This window comes from Astatotilapia calliptera, chromosome 3, assembly GCF_964374335.1.
Source record: "Astatotilapia calliptera chromosome 3, fAstCal68.1, whole genome shotgun sequence".
NCBI classification, from domain to species: domain Eukaryota; kingdom Metazoa; phylum Chordata; class Actinopteri; order Cichliformes; family Cichlidae; genus Astatotilapia; species Astatotilapia calliptera.
Genome location: NC_137424.1, coordinates 38,344,567 through 38,368,900, shown reverse-complemented (window position 1 = coordinate 38,368,900; position 24,334 = coordinate 38,344,567). Strand labels below are relative to the sequence as shown.

Here is a 24,334-nt window from a genome sequence, read left to right as displayed (position 1 = left end):
TGCTGCTCGGCAGCGCCCTCGCTGTGCTGATAGTGGCCTCGCTTGGATTAGACAGTCATTGATGCTCAGTTTAGTCCAACAGCAGCTGCTGCCTCTCCAAACCAGCCACTTTCCAGAAAAACATCTCCCGGGCTTCTTAATGCCAATCCCCCATCCCCTACCAGAAAAACGCACACTAACACCCCCCCTTCCCCCATACTCGCTGTTATTCTACAGGCTACCTCTGTCACACTTGCAGCTTCTCTTTGTTGTTGCCTCAGTTGTCTCAGTTGTGTGCGCGCGCATGGTTTGCCTCCCCTCCCCGCTCGCCTTTTCGTTCACAGATTTGTCTGACATGTCCTGAAAAAGTCCCCTTTGGAGGGACGTTATCACAGCACCGCTTGGAGTGCAGTTGTGTCTCCAGAAATGACTCCCTTTAAGGACAGGATGGCATTTTTTGCTGTTGTTTTTGTTTATGTCAGACGCAGCCTAAATGTTCAGGTCACATGTGGTGTGACTCCAGAAGTGTCTAGACTCTTTATCTGCAGTGACATTATATTGTGAGTGTAGTTCAGCGAGTTGCGCGGTCTGTTTTCCTTGGCGTGTGCTCAGCGAGAACTCTCCATGGTGCTGACGTAGACGGTTGCAAACTGGCGCTGTCCGTGGTGCTATCACTACCCGGCCTGTTTCAGTCGGTCTTTGCTGAGCTGTAAGCTGACTGCGTTCGCTCTTGTGGGCGCCGACCTTTGTGCTACTTCATCTGTTTCTCACAGAGCCGCAGTGCGATCCGCAGTGCTAATGCTGCTTGTTCGGGGCCACTCTGCCGATTGAGCTGCCCAGTAGCCACTTACAGCAAGCAGAGTCTATGTCTGCCACAGATTATAAACTGCTAACTGCCACTCTGGATGCCTTTTTTTTTTTTTTTTGCACCCAGCTCATATCCTGCCAGTTAAATGGGTATCAGTTAGCAGATTTGCCACTGCTCTAGCTCCCACACTCAATCTTCATGCAGGAACAGTGGTGTTTTCCTGAGGTGTCAGTGGGATTTTCTTTGTTCGGTACTTCGGCTCACTGCGGGCCGCGGCAGGGGGAGTGCCGCTGACAGTCTAGCAGGGCGCTGCGGTTTCGGTTGACCACATTTCTGCACCATCTCCTCCTGTGTGCTCCGAGCAAGTGTGGAGCACACAGATCACTGGAGTCCTCTATTTTTTCTTTATGTGGTTGAGTTTTCTCCAAAACTACACAAAACTTCTTTTCTCCTTAGTTCAGATTAATACTTGTGTTTTTGACTGGCATTAATTTACAGCATTAGTCATCTTAGGGCACTTTACATTACATAATCTGATGGAGGAGGGGAAAAAAAGGAAGATTCCCTTTTAAGCAAGCACTCTTGTTATCTTTATTAAATCTGGAAAAACCACTAAGTGCAATATCTCTCTTTCGAGGGCACATTGACTCATAATCCTAATGTAATACATATTTCAATATGTTTAAAAAAAAGCCTTTGCTGTGACAGGCAAATGATTTTTATGAACACAAGTGAGTACATTTCCATTATTTTCACTGGTTCCACTATTATAGCGTGCTGTGGGTCACTGGGTAGTTTTTCCAAGTGGTTTTGGCATACTAAAACAGCAGCTGTTGCTCTCCTGCTCTGGGTGGATAATAACTTTGCTGTGCTTTCTCTGCCTAAAACTGAACCCTAACCTAGTTTCATATTTATTGAAATAAATATAAAATATATAAATAAATAAACACGAAATTCTGTTTGTTCCCAGCCATCAATAATGGGGCAGCTATTACTGTCACACCTTCACCTCAGCCAGGCCCTGCCTGAAAAAGGTAACCTTAATGTAAATGCATCATTTTGCGCTGCAGCTGTAATTGTGGATATAAATAACAATGTGCTAAAAATGTCGGCGTTTGCCTGCAGTGGAAACAAACATTTTTGTTCAAAACATGCTAATTTGTTACCCCAGGCCCCAGACACCCAGATGTAACTTTAGTCTCCAGCAGTGTTCGCTCCATGGCTATGACATTGCACTCTGAAATAGATATGAAACTATCAAAGCATATACAATCACCATCTATCAGACAGCCGACCATTCGTGCTTACATCCACACCAACAGTCAATTCAATTCAATTCAATTTTATTTATATAGCGCCAAATCACAACAAAAGTCGCCTCAAGGCGCTTCATAGATACAGAGAAAAACCCAACATTCATATGACCCCCTATGAGCAAGCACTTTGGCGACAGTGGGAAGGAAAAACTCCCTTTTAACAGGAAGAAACCTCCGGCAGAACCAGGCTCAGGGAGGGGCGCGGCCATCTGCTGCGACCGGTTGGAGTGAGAGAAGGAAGACAGGATAAAAGACATGCTGTAGAAGAGAGACAGAGGTTAATAACAGATATGATTCAATGCAGAGAGGTCTATTAATACATAGTGAGTGAGAAAGGTGACTGGAAAGGAAAAACTCAATGCATCATGGGAATCCCCGGCAGCCTACGTCTATTGCAGCATAACTAAGGGAGGATTCAGGGTCACCTGGTCCATCCCTAACTATATGCTTTAGCAAAAAGGAAAGTTTTAAGCCTAATCTTGAAAGTAGAGATAGTGTCTGTCTCCCGAATCCAAACTGGAAGCTAGTTCCACAGAAGAGGGCCCTGAAAACTGAAGGCTCTCCCTCCCATTCTACTTTTAAATACTCTAGGAACAACAAGTAGGCCCGCAGAGCGAGAGCGAAGTGCTCTAATAGGTCAATCCGGTCGTTAAGTCTGACGTCACTAGCCGTGTCTGGGCCTAAACTCCGCTGCAGGTCCACATATCAAACGATCACTATGGCATTACTGAGTTGAAAAACTGTCTAAAGTCTTTCATCTTTAATAAAATGATCAGCGTTCTGCTCTACCAGGTGTAAAAATTGAGTTTAACATCCAGGCATCCATGAAAACGGAATTTATGACATTTAACGGAGTTAGAAGTTAGCAGGGAGTTAGCTCGCTAGCTTCTATCTAAATACAATATAGCATGTCCTGACTGCGGGGTTTTGGAAACAAATTAAAACGTACAGCTCTGCTATCACTTCCAACATAAATGAAGACAGAAAACTAAACAGCAGTGACGTTTGTAGGGTTACTGAAGTTGGGCTAGCTGGTATATAATTTTGTGCTACGTGACCGCTAGCGACACAGCTATGTTAGCATAATATAAACAAGCTAACTTTTTTCTCCACTCGATAAAAGTTAACGTGAGTGTTCTCGGTGGTCAGGAACAAATGTAATCGCATGGCAGGATGCTGTAAAAGGACCAAACTTCAGCCAGGAGAACAACTGAGATAATCCATCCACAATACGAGGTTAGTCATTCATATACTGCTGCATGGGCTGGGCTGTAGCTACATCCTAAGGTTTTAAAAACTGAGCTTAAATAAATGATTAGCGGTAATAAAAGCCAAGGGAGGTCAACAGTGATCACTGACTGTTTTAGGAGCTTTTTGAGATTAAATAGAAGAAAATACAAAACATTAAACATGTTAACAACACAAAAGCCATATTAAACGCAGACTACTTTAGGCCCGGAAGTAGGATTCGTCACGTCATCACTTAACGACCGGATTAAGAATCACCAGTTAAGCTAAAAAGCATCCACACAGAGCGACCTCAGCTGCTCAGTGGATTCAAACCCAGAGCCACTGCTCCACCACTGACCCTGCTTTATTTGATCTCATCTATATGACCTCAAACACTTCATGTCATCACAAATGTTTAACCGAGCTTGTAAACAACCCAGATCTTGATGTGGTTGATCTTAGCTTACATCAAGACACTAACTTTATTAAATGTGTGTCATGTTGTTGCTCTATATCCCAGATTGATGGTAGTGGAGATGCTGCTAAGACAAGGTGGTCTACCTTGCACTGTGGCAATACTCTCGGTGAGCCATCCTCCTTCACCTCCTCCTTTCAATTCAATTACAGTTCAATTCAATTCAGTTTCATTTATATAGCAGCAAATCACAGCAGCAGTTGCCCCAAGGTGCTTTATATGATAAGGTAAAGACCCCACAATAACAGAGAGAAAACACCAACAAACTAATGACCACCTATGAGCAAACACTTGTCGAGAGAGGGAAGGAAAAACGTCCTTTTTAACAGAAAGAAACCTCTGGCAGAATCATGCTCGGGCTCAAACTTTGTATCCACCAAGTGACCCAACCAAAAACTTGGAACAACCACAATCTCAGAGAGAGCTTTCCACACGACCTGCGAAAACTCAACAATCACCCGTTACGTGACCTCAAATGCGTGGAGAGGCTTTTCTGACATCCTCAGGGCGCGTGAAGTCACAGCTCTTCGATCCAGGGTGCTATTTTTGTCAACTTGTTTAGATGTTCGCCCTTAGTAGCTGTAGTAAAGAAATTAGCTTAACATATAAGAGTACTGTGAGGCAGGGTTCACTTTGATCTAATTTAGCAAGGTTGCATCTACAGATATGAGGGCGTCGCTAAAAATAGCAAACTTTCACGGGCGCGATAAAAGAGAGAGGAATATGAGCGTGTTTGGACCACATACCTACTGAAATCTAGAAGACTGTGTTCTTATTAAACACTAACAATACCCGCCAAGCGCTCTTCTTTAGGTTCGTTATTTAACATTAATCGCGTGTTAGAGCCACGGGCATAACAGCTCTTTATATAAATTGCACTCCTACACTTCAGTCTCCCACGTGCGAACGCTTCACAGTGTCCCTCGGTCCACGCTGGGGTGACCAGTTATTTTATTTTCATTTTTTTAAAGCCAATGCGTCTCAGCACTCTCAGCAAATGAATTGGCTTGTGAGGCAGCTGAGGTTCAGTTTGTGAGAGAGCAGAGGGCTGATCTTAATTTAAGGGTCTGTTCAGCACTTCCTATATTAGATGTGAAATGTTAAACAGAATCAGAGGGGAGGATGGGTTGCCTTCGCGGCGACCTCTGACCCCAACCGAGGTTGACGCGTCCTTGAGGCGTAATTGTCTCACCTCGAGTGCTCGATCGACACGAGAGAGGAGCGGGGTGGAAAAAGTGCACCGGGCTTCCTTTCTGCCATAGAATGAGTTACTACTGCGTTTTTTTCCTCTTCTTCCATTAAGCTGTCGAGAGGTTGAAACGATTTGCCTCTCACTCCTCGCTCGGCCTCGCCCGTGCGTTTTCATAGCCACGGGAGCAATGTATTGGACTGCAACCGTTCGAGGGATGCACAAAATTAGCCCGTTTTCACTTATCAAATGTTGGAAGTCTGATTTGAGCAGCTGCCAGCTTTCTGTCTCTCGCGTTGTCTGAAATAGATTTTTTTTTGTGTGCTTTCCCAGCTCCTGAAGCTAACCGCGTTTGGCACCATACCAAGATGATCCTGGGTAAAGATATTTTATGAGATGGTGCAGACAAGTGCTCTCCAGTGTGCAGCCCCAGTTATGTCGAGAGCTCTCTTTTGTCTGCTCGTACTTACTTGTCCGTCACACATTTACTCCATTCCCTGCATTTCCCGCCTATTCACGTGACACGACTGTTTAAGTAAACATCCAAACGTCAGCCGTTTGCATTTTTGACGCGATTTGGATGCTTGTTGATGTTTCTGCTCACATTTCGGTGAGCAGAAACTTGTGAAAGCCCAGGTTAATGTGTGTGTGGAGTGGATAAAAAGACCCAACATCGCCAGGTCCTGAATATTCCTACGGCTGCACAGCCACCTATTGAAGCGTTTTCCCTCAACAGACGGTGATTATCACTTGCAAAACCATCAAACGGGTGCATGTTGATTTGTACATGGGAGTCGCATGCTTCCTGCTATTACAGTATGTTGCAAGATGACAGAGTTACCCCGGAAGGGGACCAAGTCATGAGCAGAGGAGACACAGAAGTAGGTCAGCTCCTAGGCGTTTGTTACATCATACATATTCATAAACAGCACCCAGTTGTTACAGAGCGAACTCACTCCACACAGGCTGTTTATTCTGTTCATTGGGCCCCCTTCTCCATTTAAATGTTAAACAGTGATTACGCATCGCCGTGATTATGGGAGCGCCAGACCCTGATTGCTGCATTTAAATGCACTTAAGCGCTATTATACGAACGCTATACTATCAATATCTCGTATTGTAAAACGTGCTGTGCATTTAACATTTTTCTCGCTCATAGTTGGGTGAGAAGATTGACCCCACTGTCGTGGTTTTAGCTGAATATGAAGCTGTTAACCGGACGCTTTCCTCATTTCTGGTTCTGCAGTTTTACAGTGACAGAAAAAAAAAGTCCTCTTTTTGGTGATAAACTTGTTTGGTTTGACAGTGAATGCTCTAAAACTACCAGGAAAGATTGACTGCTTAGCTGATGCGAGCCATTAAACTAGGCAATGCAAAACCTGCTTCCACTTCAAGCTGTCCAGGACTGTTAATCCAAAAACCTACATGATTTTAAAGGAGACCCCTTCTGCTCATTCCCAGCTCTTTATTTTTACTTTTGAGTATCCTCCTGGCTCGTACTGATTCATTGCTCAGAAAGAGCCAGGAGTGGAAAAACTGCTGTAAACTGAGTGTTTAGAGCAGCGTGAAGCTTTTGGCTCAAAGGGCTACTTTGCCCATGTTAACCATCAGCAACCACCATTGTAGCAGAATACGTATACAAATATATGACAGGAAACGCAGCAGGCCTATTTGAATGCATTAATTGTACAGTTGTACATTTTAACCATTTCACTCGTGCGTAATACTGATTGTGAGAGCAATGCTGTCTAATAAGGCTGTGCAATTAATGGGCTTTTGATTTCAATTAAAATTTCTGCCTTCCACCAATTAAGGCAATATAATCAAGACAGAGCAATTATTGTCCCACAGTCTGTTATGGAGTACTTTTTACACACTTCCTTTCTCATATCCATAAAAATCAAAATTGACTCCCTGCCAGGCTGTGCTAGGTTTACTTCACATTCATTTACTTTATTTATGCAGTTGAAGTGTAATAAAAGTTTAAGGAAATGCGCTAAATTATAAGGACAATTTTGTTATTTTGAAAAGGTTTAATAGCTAACAATCTCATTATGACCCAAATAATTGTACAGTAATTATGATTTTTGCCGTATTTGAGCAGACTTGACATTTAAATGCCTCTTGGCTTACCTGGTTTTGTACCTTTGTTTGATTCTTCTACTTATAACTTAGAGACTTTTAGGTTACTGTGATTTAATCTAAGTGTTATTGGTCTCATCTGTCAAACAAGGTCATTGCCTTTTCTGTATATGGACTGATTGTGCTTACTTAACTCACAACAACTCACATATTAACTATGATACACTAGGTGTTAATAATAAACTGCTGCAATCGTCTTAGCACTAACTCGTGCACAGTGTTTACGGTTACATTAAAGCTGTAAGTCGATCTGATCCATTTATATTACATATTACATATTGTTTAGGTACAGCAGATAATGCAGCTTTACAGTTAAACATCTGACTGCCTCTCAGTCATCAATCTGCAGTGTTGGCTTCAGTCGTTTGGTATGATGACAGCTGGCCAGTGAATGGATCCATTCTTAATTTTAGTACGTGCTCGCCGTGACGCTGCGCCTGTCCTTCAACCACTGCGGAGGAAAAAAAAGAGAGGTGCAGGAGAGTGTGGGAGAATGAATACAAACTGAGTCAGTCACAAGGCTATGAATTGCACTGATAGTTCAAAACATGATGCTATTTCTGCCAGCTACTGTTATTCACTCAACCCTAATACAATCAGACACTCCAACACAACGATTATGCAGGGGGCGAGACTGACCTCTTCTCAACTCTCAGCAGCCTGTGCTGCAGTTTCACAATCATTTGTGGGATTTGGACGGATAAAGAGAGAGAAATATAACGTTTAAAAGTGCGTTTCACTTAAACTTATAGTTAAAGGCTTACAAATGTTAGCTCTGCACGCTCTGTGCGCGATTAAAATGCAAACATTTGTTCAGGTTTTTTTTTTTTAATTAAGCCATGCCTCTCTTATTACCTTTGTTGAATTAACTTTGATAACATTTTCACTTCAAGGAAAACAGAGTAATTTGCTCCTCTAGACGCTCGCGTTCAATTCCAGCAGGTGGCTATTAGTGCTATCACAGCCCAGCTGACGGTATCTGAAAGGTCTCTTGTTCATTGTTACAACCTGCCATAAACATTTCATTACAGGGATCCTCAACCTATATTTTCATCCTCCCCTCTCTGCAGTCAGAACGAGTTCTTTACCCGAGCAGAGAAAACCGAGAAAAATGGAGCTCGGAGAGAGGGGGAGGTAGCGAGGGTGACAGGAAGACTCTCAGGAGCTCAAGCTGAAAATATTGAAGGCGAGGAGAATGTTAAAGTCAAAATGAAAATACAAAAAAAAAGGGTGGGGGTTGGGGTGGGGGTTGGATGATAGATGGCGGGGAGCAAAAGAGGTTATAAAGGAAAGTAAAAAGGAATCAATGCCAGAGCTTAAGCATGCTGCCAGTCTTTATTTTAAAGAGCAGACTTTTACAGACAACAAACTCCTACATTCCTGCCTGTTAGCCGAGATAATCTCGCTGAAGGTGCCGGCTGCTCGCGCGAGCGCGGGGTTCAAGGGTGGCCTCGCTGCAGCGCCTTTGTTTTGTTGAGCCCGGCTGCAGCTCGCATGCTGCACCGGCTTCTTTTCTTAGAGCTGCAGGAGAAACGCCTTGCCTATTGATCCGCTCACATGTAAACAAAAAATCTCCGTTCTTCTGGGCTCAAGGTACGAATACACGGGAGAGTTTGGTCGGAAGACTATACTATGCAGTGCGTTCCTCCTCTTCTATTTGTGTACACGGCCTCTGTGATTTAACAGCCCCTCTTGACAGCTCCTAGTGAAGTACAGCACACTTGCTGAAGTGGAAAAATGTCAGTCACCGGTCAGTTTAGCTTCGATTTGTATGTTTTTCTATTGCAGAGAAAGCTTTTTTCCCCCTTTTTCTTACACATTTGTACCCATGCGTTGCAATTCCTAAATTCAGACTTGCACTTATGATGCAATTACACCCATGTGATCATGTGACTGCTGATCTAATCATTGCAATAATTAAACCTGAGGTCTTTTCTGCGTACTGTACGCTGGCTTCAGGTGATGTCGGGCCTGACGGGTGCAGAAACCGTTCAGTAGGCTTTGTGCTCCCTGTGTTTTCTGCTCTGGGTGCTTCTGTACGCCTGGCTGCTTTTCCCCTCCTCTCTCCATATACAACTGGGCTGCGGCAAGGGGGTCAAATGTCACCCTCTCGGGATTCTGCGTCTCCTTTTGTCATTGCTGAGCTTGATGATTGCTGCGCGTGTTTGTATGAGAGAGAGAGAAACAGGGCAAGAGATTGTGAGAGTAGGAGCAGGCTGAGAGACCGCGCTTTGTGTGTGAGGCTGCGATTTTCTGAAAGAGTCCGAGGGGTTTGGGGGTGAGTCAAAGTGAGATCTCCCCATCGTGGTGCTATAAAAATAGCCATTACAGCATGGTAAATCACAGCTTGCCTCTTAGACACATCACATCTGTACTAGGTTTGGCAAGAAATAGGTGCTGAGGGAATTATGTGTGTAGGGGTGGGTGGATGTGTGTGTGTGGGGTGGGGTGAGGTGAGGTGTGTGGAGGGGGGGGGGTCTTCATGGGCAACCAGCTGAGACCACATGCAAGGAACATCCTAATTGGTATTCAGGCCAGGGCTGTCACAGCTTCTCACACGCGGTCCTCACTGCATACACATTCCTTTCTGTTGCCACGGCGCCGGGCCCCAGAGAGTTCCTTCGACGTCAGAGACGAACCCGTCCACTCACAGAAACCCCAGTAAATCCCCGTGTCCATCAGCACTAGTCAAACGGGAGTCTTGTCACTTCTATTGTCTGCCATCTTATCTCCTTTTCAGCTCTTCAGCCCCTTTTGTTCATGCTCAGTCAGAGACACTATGGTTTACTAATTAAATGATTCCCTTACACTTTCACTGGGGTGTCAGCGCCTCCTTAAACAGACCCCCCCCCTCCCCAAAACGTAGTTGGTGGCTTAAATCAAGTATTTTATATGCACATCACACGTTTGTTCAAGGCTTTTGGAAGCTATGAAATATTATTTCTGTATTTCTACAATTTGGGAACAATATGTTTTGGGTATTTTTAATAAAAATTTTAAACTTTTGAGATGTTGTCATGGTGCCCATCAGCCCATCGTCACGTTATTTTGGGTTTTACCGACCGTTTTATGAAAGGATCCGACTGGAACTGAAACCACGTCCTGATAAATTCACTTGTAGCTCGAAGCCAGTGAGCAGGTGTCACTTCACATTAACATACCTGCCTACTTTCAAAGTCTCTGAGTGTTTTTGGAGGAGGGCAGGTGGTGTCGAGGAGTTGCGGACGTGTGGTGTGTTTGTGTGTGTCTGTGTGCGAGTTGCACTTTCTTTCACTCTAAGTGTTGCAGTGCAACTAAAAGAAGTTTGTTGTTGTCTGCAGTTATTTTAGTTATTTTATTATCGTAGCATGAAAGTAGAAGTTATTTGATACATTTTCACAAATTTTCCAAACAGCCCATTTCTTTTCCACAAGAAAAGGAGGTTGGTGGCACGTTGAAATCTCTTTTTGGTACTTTTGATAGTGTCTCTGGTCTTTTCAGTGTTGAACTTTTGGTTCCAGTTCACTTTGTATAGATTATTAAACACTGGCTCTCTTCTACAGTGTGTCTTTGTCCTGTCCAGATCGACAAAGGATGAAGATAAACTGTGCCAGAGGCTTCATCCTGTAAAAAGGGAGATTTTCCTTCCCACTGTCACCAAGTACTTGCAGGAGGTGGTCTGATTGTTGGGATTTCTCACGATTATTGTGGGGTCTTTTCCTTAGAATATAAAGCACCTTGAGGCAACTGTTGTCATTGTTTGCACAACATAAATAAAACTTGTCTCAGTTTTGCATCAGTAATTGATGGATGAATTTCCTCCAACCTCAAAACTCTCACTTCCAATCGCATTCTTCCTATGAAGGATAAACCAGTGTTATTCCCTGAGCTATTCAAGCAAAACGGTCCTTGAAAAGGGGAGAGAAGATCTTTTCAGGGAAAAGATGGGCTTTGTTTCAACAACATCCTAACTGGAGCCTAAGAAGATGAAGTTGGGTTCTTGGAGATATTATATTTGAGGCTGATGTTGCATTTCCTCGTGGCTCTTGAGAGAGTTCTGGAAACCTTCCCAAAAAGGCTTAGAGCAATCAGTGTGTCTTTATACAAAGACAGACATCTTTAAACATGTGACTAAGCTATCATTTCCATGGGAGGCTACAAACTCTTAGGGGCAGTTGACAAATAGTGACCTCAGACAAGGTTATGTCATAGTCTGTTTCATCTTGATACGTTTCTATATGTGGTATGTGTATTTTAGCTCCTTATTTTTGAGTAGTAATTCAATTTCTATGTCTGCCTGCTGAACTGAATTAGCTTTTTCTTTACTGAGTCCATTGTGCTTGTGTGTGAAGTTGTATGTGTTACCTGTGGTATTTTCCCTTTTCTATTTTGTTTCCAGGGAAACAAAAATGTAATCCAGCCTGACAAATGTGAAATAGTATTTTTGCACCAACAAGGTGATTCCCAGGTGTTCAACCAGAATGGCTTGTTGTGCATTATGTCCATAAAAAAGTTTGAGGCAGACAGAAGGAGAAGTAGTAGGCTTAAAAACCTCTCTACAGTAGTTGAACAGTATCTGAAAGTCATGTCCTTAGAGAAAAAGAAAGATAGCAGACACAGCAGATAAGAGATGGGTATTGTATTATCCCTTGTTTTCTGAATTCCTGTTTTGATATAGTTTTGCTATCACATACTTAGTTGTGAGAAAAAAACTGATGTGACATGGAAGAGTGGATCTGAATTAGAAACCATTTGCTCATTGACTAAGGAGATGTGTTTGACATGCCACGATCAAGATATATAAAATATATTTAAGTTTTCTTTTCAGTATGACGCAGAATGAATGACTAAGACTATCAACTGAACAGGAACCTTTTGCAGGGGTCAAATCAGAAAGCCATATTCCCATAGATTTCTATCAGATTGAAGTATTTCCAACCATAATTGTCGCCATCATGGGAAAAATGAAGCCCATTGGATTCATTTTTCCACCTAGAAAGCTATGTCAGTGTCTTTTTACTGCCTGTGATCTGGTCCAACAGTTAATCCATCTACTGTTCACTGAAGCCTCATCAGAAATGGTGTCAGTGGAAGGGTGGCCATCAAATTATGTCCTTAATTTTAAACTTTGCCAATATCTCTTTTATCCAATAAAGTTCAGTTATTTTTGTACAGCAAAATGAGATTTTCAACCATACAGAATTATCACTAAAAGCTGCACTCTGATATGGGGTCAAGTTGGCAGTTACTGTAGTGGTGCATGTTTGTATTATTCCCAGAGTATTTTAATGTATTTAAGAAAATACTAATATTTTGCATCCCTGTGTCCATACAATATTGCTAGGCAAAATATCGTGATGCTATACTGTGTTGATTTCCCCCCCCAACTTTTACGAGGATGCCTTCAGAGGTGTGTAAATGTCAATTATTTAACCAGTGCTCCACACAACAGGATGTTTTGATCATGGTCACGGCAGAACCTGAGTGTCTTTCAGGTTGATTTTTTGTGTGTGTTACAAAGTAAAGTCACTAATACCGGCAAGGTGCAAATTACAATAAATAAGTTAACAATAAAAAGTTATATCAGTGTCATTAAATGTTTATCTCCCGCTATTGTTTTGACAGTTCTCTTTTGTGCACTATGTTTTACCAGGTCACATATTGGAAATGTAACATTCAAAGAACAAAAGGTTTCTTATTTAAACTTTACAATTATCCTAAAAGATAATGTGAAAAAAACCCTCAAATTTCAGAATACAAAACAGTAACCTAAATCCAGATTGCGCCGATGTTTTGGGCAAAATTATGATATGCACTGAAACCCAGAGGAAGGTATTGTCTATCCAGTTCTATTTCAACATGTCTCATACCTTTCTTTAACACATGGCTGCTTTCGGTGAAAAACACCTGAAAAACTGACAGAAAGAAAATCTAAGCTATTCACTAGTGAGGATGCTGAAGCATTTTGCTGCAAAGTAACAGTAACATGATTGAAAGGAGAACTCCGGAATGTGAATGTGGAATTAGACATACACCACTGTGAGTAAGTGGTAACAAATACATTAATTAATTATATTTTTATAGAGAGATCAGCCACTTTAGGCAGATACAAACATGTTGTTTTTCATGAGTTGAATTATACTTCATCCTGATTCTGTTAACACTCATTTTTCCAGAAATTCTTGTCATACTTGGAACATTTTGGTATGATAAAGTGAGCTACCTTTGCTGCTCTAACACTCCCTCTGACTTCTCTTTCCTCCCTGTCTCAGTTAGCACAATGTGAAGAGCCTAATAAGCCTGCCTGTTGGCACTTAGCGCACCTGAAAATAGCATTTCCCTGTTTACGCGCAGCACTGCTCTTCTCACAGTCTTAGATCCACCAAGAGCCCACTGTTTGGCAACACACAGCTGCTTAGATGCAACAACTCTGCATTGTTAATTTGTCTGACCTTTTGTTTTATCTAGCTGCAGAGTGGGAGGCGACCAATCTGAAGAAAGTGGAAGAAGCTTACGAGACAGTCAACATGGAAATAAGGTGAGGCTAAAAAAGAAAGCAACAGAGGCAGAGGTTAGCGCCTACTGCGGCATACGTGTGGCTAAATCCTCAACATTTTGCACTTTTTGCAGATGAGGCATTTGCCTCTCACAGTTTTTGTTTTTTGATCGCAAGCAGGAGCGTGACTGTAATTTCACCAAGCCTTAAAATAGACTCCATCCTTCTGTGCTAACATAGTATGGAAAGAAGCACTGTGGTGAATATGCACTGTGTGATACCTAAGGCTAATGCTAATGAAGAAAAACAAACACTATTGGCTGTCTTCTGTACTCTGCTGGGTGGTCTTCTTCTGACTTAGTGTGAGCAGAAGAGTCTCCGTCTGGCTGGGAATTACCCACAACCCTCTCTGGCTTTTTAAAGAGAGAAATTGCAACTACTTTTTAGTAAAGAAAAAAACGATTTTATAGGATTCATTCTGCTCCTCGCTCTTCTGTCATGCTTACAACAGCTGAGGAGTAAAATCCACGCACAGTTTCTTTTGCTCCCTCTCAGATGTTTTCACAGAGCCAGCCAGCAATTGCTGATAAGTAGCTTCTGTGGCCCTTAGGCCCCCAAACTGTTCATTACAGTAGGGAGAGAGGAGTGCCAACTACAGAGGTGGCACTTACCAAAAGGTCAGCCTTTTTTCCCCTCAACCAAACACTTGCTTGAGAGAGGAGGAGGAGGGTGGATGCAGGGGGACAGGAGCTGGCATGACTTCATTTGTTCTAATTATTCATTGTCCACCTTGCTTTAATTGCCTCTAGCCAAATTACTCACTGTCATTTGTGTTTGAGGACTCGGATGTGCTTTTCTCCCCCGTGTCCCGGCCTTGTGCATTTTTCTCGTTCATACCTTTTAGAAGTCACATGATATCGAGGTCTACTTCTAATTAGTCTATACATTTTGCGCTGAAGAGAGCAATTTCCACAAAAATTGACTCTGCGCGTGAATGTTACGACCCCTGCCCCACCGAGAATCACACGCGCACACGGTTACGCAACCCACAACGCTTTCCTGACCCCGAATCGTCCCCCTACCCCCTGCCTTATCAACCTCAAGCGGAACAATCACCCTCCCTAAACATTTGTTAACCCCATTAGCAATTCTGGGTTATGAATATGGAAATGAGGGCCTGTGTGCTGTTAGAGATAGGGCTCACTTGCCTTATTTGCGATTAGCGAAGAAGAGCAGCCCTTACTGGCTCGGATAATTAGAGACACTGCATAGAAATGGGCTTTAACGGGCCACCTCATCAGCACAATATCTGAGACGTTAGTCGCTAGAAGGAGCAAGGAAAATAAAGCTACTTTGTCAGCACAGTTGTGAGTCATGCAGAAGTTATTAAAGCAGCCTGTCAGGGAGTGACAACAAATTGAATTGAAGAGTGTTGTCTTAAAACATAAAAAGGATTCTGTTCAGGTTTAGTTGAAAAATTTTTTTTCATGGATTTCTTCTTAAATGATTTGCTTAAAAATACCATGAGTTTTGTTGTCTTTCCTGATGGAACTGAGGAACTTTATGTAATCTGTATTGTAACTTCCAAAACTAGCTTCAGATGTGCTTCTGATCTGTGTTTCTGTTTATTTTGGTTTCCTCAGTGACTTACAGAAGAAGTTGGCCATAGACTACGGAACAGACTGGGAATTTCTGTTTTTGAACGGCCAGTGTTACAAGCTGAAAGTATATGAGTAAGTACTGACAGACCTGGAGTGCTTCTGCCTTTTCTTGAACAGTCATGTGAAAAACCAAGTGCAGCCTAATGTCATCTTGCTTTATCAGTCTCTCACATTGTCGTGGAGGGATTTTGCCCCACTCTTCCTTACAGAGTTGCTTCAGTTGTTCTTTGAGTTTTGCGGGCGTTAGTTAGCATTTGACCTTAAAACACTTTGGTATTCAGAGGACTTCACGGTCGACTCTGTGAGTGCAAGATGTCCCGGTCCTGTGGCTGCAAAACAAACCCAACTCATCACACCTCCACCGCCGTGCTTTACAGTCGGTATGAGGTGTTTGTGCTGTTATGCTGTGTTTAGTTCCTAACGTGGTGCTGCACATTATGGCCAAACATCTCCACTTTGGTCTCGTGTGTATTGTTTTTATATTCGAGTCTTTGGGGCCCCAGCTGCCAATGGGTTGAAGGTAGATTTTAGATTTTGTCTAGTAACTTTTTAAACCGTGTGCCTTCTTTTTTATTGTTGGAGGCCTTGGATCAGGGTGAACTGAAAGCATCAGTGACATAGAGTATATGACTCACGTATTGGTCTTTTATATGACCATGCTCTAATGTATGAAAACCAGACTTGGTGCATAGATCCGTGCAACCTTTTACAAAGCACAAAATGTGCACCGTGCAACCATTTTTAATTGTAATAACGTTTCCTGCCAACGAAACGAAGAATCGTTTTATCTGGTAACAGAAAAACAAACTAGCTGTCGTTTCATCCTAAGGCTTGAGCCTCAAGCTTTATTTTATCAGTGTCGACACCAAACGTGGCATCCCATCCTATGGTTGTCCTGTCAGTGCTTGTAACATTTTGTAACACGATTGAAACAAGGTGTCATTGCACCTGTGCCGGTTGTATCTGTTTGGCCTCTGCAGTTAAAAAGCTCAAAGCAAACGCTACATATTAAAAATCACGTTTCGTTGTTGCAGCGCACTTGTCACGATTAAAGGCTGTTACTTGAAACATTAAAGCCTTTAACACTTTGTTTTTATTACTTGTGTTTTACCTCTGTGCCTCAAGTTGAGCGTAAACTCCCTGGATGTGGAAGTCAGTCTGTTTTCAAGAGAACTCGCAAAAATCAACTTCTTGTCTTGCACAACTGTATTAAAACAAATTGTGTCTATAAGGAATGTGAACCATCTCGTAAAGATCCACCATTTAAGATTGATAATTTGTGAGCTCCAAGTCACCCTGGAGAAGCCAAGCAGCTAAATCAACTAAATTTAATCAACAGAATGAGCTTCTTTTACTCTCTCCTGCTGCATCCCTATGGCCCCTGCTGGGGTAGAATCTGTTCTCCTCAGGATTGCTTGCCAGCTGGAGCTTTAGAAGTCTGTGGGTGGTTGCAATTTTGAAAGAAAATTATCTGAGATCTGCACTAAGAGATCTGCACTGCGAATACATTTTCAGACATCCTTGGAATCAGTGGTTTTCCCATGCCCTTATTCACCAGTGTGATTTGTTTGCTTAGTTTGCCATTTAGGAGGCAAAATCTGAAAAGCAAAGATGAACTTCTTGCATGTACGCCAGAAGAAGATTCGTCTCAGGGTTTTTACATTACATGATAGTTTTACATAACAATATTTCACACTGCTTGAAAAATGGTTTAATTTCACGCTAAAGGGATGGGAAGGTGGCTCCTATATTATTTATTGAGCTTTACCACCGGAGATCCAAAAGAGCCTAAATGACCAAAAGACCAGCCCGAATAAAAAAAGACCAATTTTTTGATTGATGTTTTGTTTCCGTTACAATATTATACTTTAATGTATAATATTGTAACGGAAACAAAACATTAATCAAAAAATAGTTAAAACAAATTACAACATTGTATAAAAATTACAATCATCAACTCAAACACTTGGTTCTAATTAAACAGAAATTTCTATGAACTTGTAAGAACTGTGTAGGACATGAATCAGTCTGTGTCAGATCCTGAATCTGAAATTTCCACTGAAGTCACGGGTAAGTGGAACCAAGATCGAGGCCGTTTGCTGTTTGAAGTTTGCAAAGACGGCTACATTGTGCCAGTGGTAGTTCACTCTTTGCAACATAGTAGCTGTTCTAAACAGATCTTTCAGGTTTATTTTTAGTCTGTTATTTGCAGTTGGTGTTTGTTCTGGGAAAGATATTGCAGACTGAGCAATAATGCATTTCTAATGGGGGCCTTTCTTAAAATGACTGGTCCCAGTAACAAAGGCGCTTGTCGACTCAGGAATCGAGGGAAAACCAACAACACACCCGGCAGAACATTATGTTATTTACACGGGTGCACATAAGTGGTCCGCATGTGCGCATTCGCTGTCAAAATAAAAGACGCGCACCAGATAAGAAGTGCAGCGCGCGTTTGCGTCCATATAAAGGCTGTTTTTGTCCTAGAGTGGGATTTTCACGGCATATTCTGCACCACATCTCTGTGCGTTCATCATTTGTTTGAAGCCAGCTCACCTCCTGCAACCACTTGTCTGAGAATACGTGCTTCTTTTGTGGTTCGGACTCCTTCTGACATTTCTTTGGAGGTGGAGGAACACCAAAGTAATTGCTTAAAGGAGCTTCTTCGACATCTTTAAGAGTTCTAAACAAATGTCTGTCCTCCTCCAGAAAATCTTATGTACGCAAACGCGCGTTGCAACTTCTTATCTGGTGCGTGTTTTTTATTTTGAGAGCGAATGCGCACCTGCAGACCACTTATGTGCAGCCCTGGTTATTTAGCTCATCATATCCAGCCACAGAAATTCTTTTGTCCATGAAACCATAAAGCTGCACTTTCTTTTTGCCTTATAGTCTGATTTGTCATAACCTCTCCGTTTTGTGGTAAGCTTTTCTTTGGCTGTCACTTCTTCACCCTGACCTGTCTTATTTGGCTCAGCAGAACTGAAATATATATCCTGCTGCTTTTACACACGCACTCACATAAGCTCAGCGATTCTCTGCGCGATCAACCTCTCACATGTTTAAGCTGCGGGAGATTTCACTTGTCATGTTTGCATAGTAAGGTAACAATTGATAAGACGATGTCAGAGGAATTGGTGCGCAAATTATCGTCACTCACCAATCAGTACTGTCGCTCTCTATACACAGTTCGCACGATTGCAAAGTGAAAGCAAAAAAACAAGCGCAAATTCAAACGCGACTTCAATATGTCACATATTGACAGTGGCTCACCGATGCCAATGACATAATTACCCAGCTACATTTCCGAAAGAATGCAAAAGCATTGACATATATTTTTCCTTCCTGCGATAGCCTGACGGGAAGGGCAGAGAGAGATTTTGGTAGCCCGACTGGAAAAATCGCTAGCCCCAGGGCGATTTTGCGAGCCCTGAAGACATACGTGAAACAAGCCATGGGAGTTTATGGAATAGGCGATTATCAGTCACATAACACCCAAAGGCTGTATGGATGGTATCATTTTTTAGTTGCATAAAACAGCAAAGGTTGAAGGAACAAATGAAAAATGTGTGTATTTCTTCAAATTAATCTCTAGTTGCCTTTTAGTAATTCTACGATCACTCAGCTTAACTGATTATACTGTTTGCTGCAGCTAAAATAACATAAAAAAATGTAAATTAATTAATAAATAAGATCATCCACTTCATGGAAGCCGCTAATGCTACTATGCTAGTAGCATTAGCTAATTACCTAAATTACCTAAATTTTACTTGCTGTATCCTCAAGTCACAGCATTAGTTATTTTTCTTATTAAACATACATTTTGAAACCTGTCATGTTTGTTATGCCTAACGTCGACTTTGCTGAAGTAAAATAAATGTTCCATGTTCCATGTTGTACTGTATTGGGTGTAACTAGCTCTCATCTCCAACTAAAGATCATTATTTTATGCGTCTTTGACAAACATCAGCCTGCGACCTGTAGTGTATCATATGTAGCCATCAAATTCATGTTATATCTTTGAGCTATTCTCATTAAATATATATCATCTGCTAACATTGAAACGCCTCAGTGCCATTATCAGTGGCAAAATTATCAGTACCGGTAAAATAATTTCTGCTCCCACAGCCAAAAGAAAGATGGGACGGATTATTTTTGCTCATATTTTGACTCCAATTCTTTGCACATTTATCAAGTTAGCCTATTTCTCTCAGTCTCACACCTTCAGCCTTTTGCACAGAAACCCACAGTATGCTCTCCCTGGCCTATTGGCATCTTACATTCTGTTATTTTTCATCCTTGAAACCACCGAAGAGCACAATATCTACTTGCGTCAACTCAGTTGACCTACCAGCACCCTCTCTCCAATGTACCAGTTCCCCTCCCTGCCCCTCTTTATCCTTGCTGTTTGCCTTGAACTGTGATCCTGAAAAGACATGACATTGACAGACACATAAACCAACAGCTTTCTATAACTCTCCCTCCCATGCCCTCAAGTAGCAAAGCTACAATTCCTCTCCAATGATGGAGCAGAATAACACACTTCTCTTTCCCGCTTCTTGATCGTCAGTTGAAACGGTCTTACAAGCGCCCTCCCTGGTGTTCAGATCTCTCACATTTGATTAAATTGCTCCATCCTTTCTTGAGTGGCAGCCAATATCGAAGATAAGTGCCCGAAGCCATAAAAGTTTGCTGTGCTGAAATGTTGCCTGTCTTTAATATGACTAATAGCTGTGCATTATTTAAATGGATGGGATCCAGTTGGTGCTTGGGCGGGGTTTGTGTAGGGAGATGATAGCAGTTGATGAGACGACCCCATTGAGACTAAACTGTATAAACTGGATTTGGTCACGCTCGTATGTTGCATTCAGAGCTTGTTATTAAAAGTGAGTCTCATCTGTATTGGAAGGTGCCAGCTGAGATTTCTGCTTTCGTCTTTGTAAACGTGGGCCCTCTTTTCTTCCTTTTTTCCTGAGACCTCTGCATCGTCGCCGCCTTGCCTCATGATGGTGTGAATCGCTTGTGCAAACTAGGGCTTGAAGGCCTTTCATGTTTGTCCCTATGGGAGAAAAAAATATATAATTACTTTGATTTCAAAGTAGGAGAGAAAAGAAAACAGTCTTTTGTTGTGAAACACTTTCAAGTGGAATGATTAACTGTGAGATTGGAAGCTAAATGCTGTGTAGTAGCACTCTCCACATTGCCTTCTCATCAGTTTCTCTAAAGACTCTAAACAAAACGAATAAAAGCTTACAAAGAGAACTTATTCTTGCTGCATTATCATTTAATGGCCTTTATTGCTGCACTCCCAAGCCCCTCTCTCCATACCTGAGGCTCCTCTTTTTATATTACATCACATTCAAAGTACTGTACTGAAGCTTACCTCCAGAAATTTAGCCATTAAAAAATCCACGTATTTTCCCCTGAAATGGTCTTTAGGGTGCTGTCGGAGGCCTTATCACAAGCCGGGAATTTAAAACGCGAGCTTCTGCCAGCGAATCCAAAATAAGCCTGGCAATTCAGTCAACACAGCCTGGCACAGCATGAAGGGAGACACCCCATAATGAGTTCTCAGAGGCGGAGTCCCTACCTACAGCAGAGCCTAATATTCCTCCTGTGGATTTGTTGACACTCCTCAAAGCAACTTAAATCGAAGGCCCGTGATTTATGCAAGACTGTCAGGTCAGATTGACTCAGCCTCCGCTCTTGTGTCATTAGAAAGTACAGCTCTTCAGTGAGTCATGCCTGCCACTGTTGTTCAGCTTTGACAGAGAAAGAGAGAAGGATAACGCAGCACAAGTGACACTTCCAACTGTCTGCAGAACATCACATGGCCTTAACAGTTCGCCGGGTTCTTCCAGTGAAGAAAGGGAATTCACCAGGATAGCCTAGAGGGAGCTGTTTTAAATTGGATCTAAACCATGGCAATGCGGGTGGTGTGGAGTCCTAGATGTGTCTGCTGAGCGTAACATGGAAATGAAGAGCCATATAGATTTATGAAGTAGATTTCATAGCGTCTTAGCACAAATATTGTCTATTTGCAAATTGGGTTTGACAGGACCAGTGGGCTTTTTTAGACAGTAAACTATTTGCCGTCTGCCAGTGGACGTCAGTGAGATGCTAGAAACAGAAAAGCTAATTTCAGAAAGCGTTTTTGCTGCAAATCATTTGCCAGTCATTCACTGTACCGGTCTTTAACATGAAGCATGGCAGCCTGTTGCTCTTCTAGCAGATACACTGAAGAAACAAAAACTACATGAAAACCTTGTTTGTCCCGGCTTATAAAGGGGGCAGAAAGGCAAAAGTTGCAGCTAACCTAATTGGGATCTTGTTAAAATGTGCTTGTGCTGCCACAGCTGCATAAGCAGGTCCATGCCTTGGAGCACGAGCACTTCGTCAGACCCTTAGCTTTTAAATGATGATAGATGTGCCACAGATGCTGTTGTTACATTAAAGCATGAAATTTAACATCACTCTTAGGGAGCTGCTCATGCGGTTAATTAACTTCAAAAGGTCACGTTTGTCCAACTGTCAATAACTACGGAGGCAGAAGGATTGCTCTCGTCTGCTTAAAGATTTGCATTATGCAGTGTCAGAGATGATAGCATTTTAAAGCTTATATCTTTAAGCAGACAGCTGAAGAACTCTTCTTAATATACAATCATCAGCCAGGTTGAACGTGGCATAATTGTTGGTACCAGATGAGCTGGTTTGAGTATCTCAGAAGCTGCAGATCTACTGGGATTTTCCCCACAAAACCATCTCTAGAGTTTACAGGAATTGGTCTGAAGGGAAAACGTCCTGGAGAAAATGCCTTGTTGACGTCAGAGGCCAAAGGAGAATGTTTTGAGTTAGCAGGAAGGCAACAGTCGCTCAAATAACCACTGGTTACACTAAGGTGCAGAATAGCATCTCTGAATGCACAGTACCTTGTAGCTTGAGGCAGATGGGCCACAGCAGCAGCAGATGACACTCAGGACACTGAGGCTATAGTTTGCTGGCTAAACAAACGAGGACTCAAATGACCTCCACAGTCACCAGATCTGAAATCAGTAGAGCAGCTTTGTGATGTGGAGGAACAGGAGATTCTCATCATGGATGCAACTGTGCAGCAACTGTGTGATACTATCAAGTCAATATGGACCACAATCTCTAGCACCTTGTTGAATCTGTGCCGTGAAGCATTAGAGCAGCTCTGAAGGGAAAAAGGTGTTCTACCTGATACTAGCTGTGTGCATCAGAACAGTATTTGAAGATGTTTGGGGTGTTACTCCCTTCAGTTATAGGAAGTGTTATATTCCTTTAGCTTGTTTTGGGTTTTCACTGTGCATCTTTACAGTTTTTACAGTCTCTCAGCTGATATAACCATACAGCTATTTTCACTAAAAAGCTCTAAAAACTGTACACCGTTCATCCATTATCACCGAGCACGAAAACAAACTCAGCAAGTATCTGATGACTATACCCCGAGCTTTTAGCAGATATTAAATAAGGCTGTTTTATCCCAGAAGAGCAGACCAAAACAAACCTAAAAGCTTGTCTTCCTTTGCTTTGTTCGGGATGTTGAGTTTGGTTTCGTCAGATGGCCAAAAGCACACATTCAAATAAATATATCTGTTTGATGATATTTCTGTAAGTTTGGAGAAGATGTAGTCTTCTGAATCCTAGAAGCCATGCTGAGAAAAAAAAAGCCAACTTATTTTGCTGTTGAATCACCGCCTCGCTTGCTCAATTGTGATCAACAAAGACTTCCTGTAAGCATCTGAACACACTTGGAGATTCTGCCCAGTCCACAGCAGGGGTGGCCATCTGAAGAAGCAAGAGTTTTCTGTAGGTCCATAAACCTGTGAGCTGGCAGCAGGACCGAGTGTGTCTGGTGTGGTCATAAAATTGTCACACCTTGTCAGCCTTCAGGTTGCCAATCTATGGCCAGTGAACTGGACGATGAGTGTGTGTGGGCTGGTCGTCTTTAAAAAGTCAGGATCAACTTCTTGGAGACTTTTGGTTAAGCCCACTTAAAAAAAAGAGGACTTCCTGTTTTTACTGAAAGCAGACTGAAGTGAAGTTAATCTCCTTTATGAGATCATTATCATTATACGATACAATAACATATAACATGTATGATAGGTTTTGCCTTGTGATTGCTTTGCAAGCTGTGCTTGCTGTTGCACTGGCATTGAACTTACATCAGAGTGCATAATACTCAAAAACATGAAGAGTTGCTACCAACACATAGCAAACCGAGCAGACCTATAAATACACAGGGCGGTGCAGTGTTTTCAGATTTCAGGGTATTTCAGGCAAACGCTAACAAAATATTAAGTTGTTATCCAAACCTCGTAAACATGAAGCAATAATTTTGAGTAAAACAGAAGAGAAATATATAAAATCAAAGGTTTATTAATTCAAATACTTAATTGTTAAGGTTGGTAATGTTGCTTTTTATAAATTGAGTCGATACCCATCAAGTCAATTTAACTTGACCATATTCTATTACATGTAGCATTTTACATTGTGCCTGTCTAACAAAATTACATGGAAATTTTCCATTAATTAAATTATTTAAAGTCAGCTTTTATTTACCTACTTTTTGTTAGTGTGTGTCACATTCCTGTGGATACTCCATTGTTAGTTAGACAACCTCACATTCTTTTAATTTGGAGAACCACAGCCTGAGCACTGAAGAGCACATAAATATGTCACACGGAATAACTTGTTGGAAAATGAGTTTTTCCCCAGCTGTTTAGTTTGTACTGTAAATATTCAAGTGTGAGAGAGAGCTTCCCAAGGAATGGTTTAGCCCCCTACTGGTTCTTTTTTATTGTAAATTTAAAGTAGCTGATAAGTAGGCAGAACAGTGAAATCCTTCCTGGCGTATGTATTGGCACCCTTACGAGAAAAGTGCAATTATTCTCTGCAGGACTGGAAACTATGATTTAAACTAAAACTGACAATGAAAACTTTAATACATTTAACAGGGAGACCCAGGATAGGATTAAGCATTACATAAGAATCAATAAAACCCAAAAGAGAGACAACAAAGTGTCTTGGTGTATAAAAAT

The 24,334-nt window shown here is 41.9% G+C and overlaps 1 protein-coding gene across 1 annotated transcript in view; it reads left to right on the top strand.

Moving 5' to 3' along the window:
• The window catches only part of LOC113018664 (glucosidase 2 subunit beta-like), a 169,566-nt gene that overhangs the window by 104,174 nt on the left and 41,058 nt on the right, over positions 1 to 24,334 (top strand). Inside the window, exons 11-12 of the mRNA XM_026161957.2 lie at positions 13,587 to 13,656; positions 15,258 to 15,347. Coding sequence (XP_026017742.1) covers positions 13,587 to 13,656; positions 15,258 to 15,347 — 160 coding nt within the window. The remainder of the gene's footprint in view (positions 1 to 13,586; positions 13,657 to 15,257; positions 15,348 to 24,334) is intronic.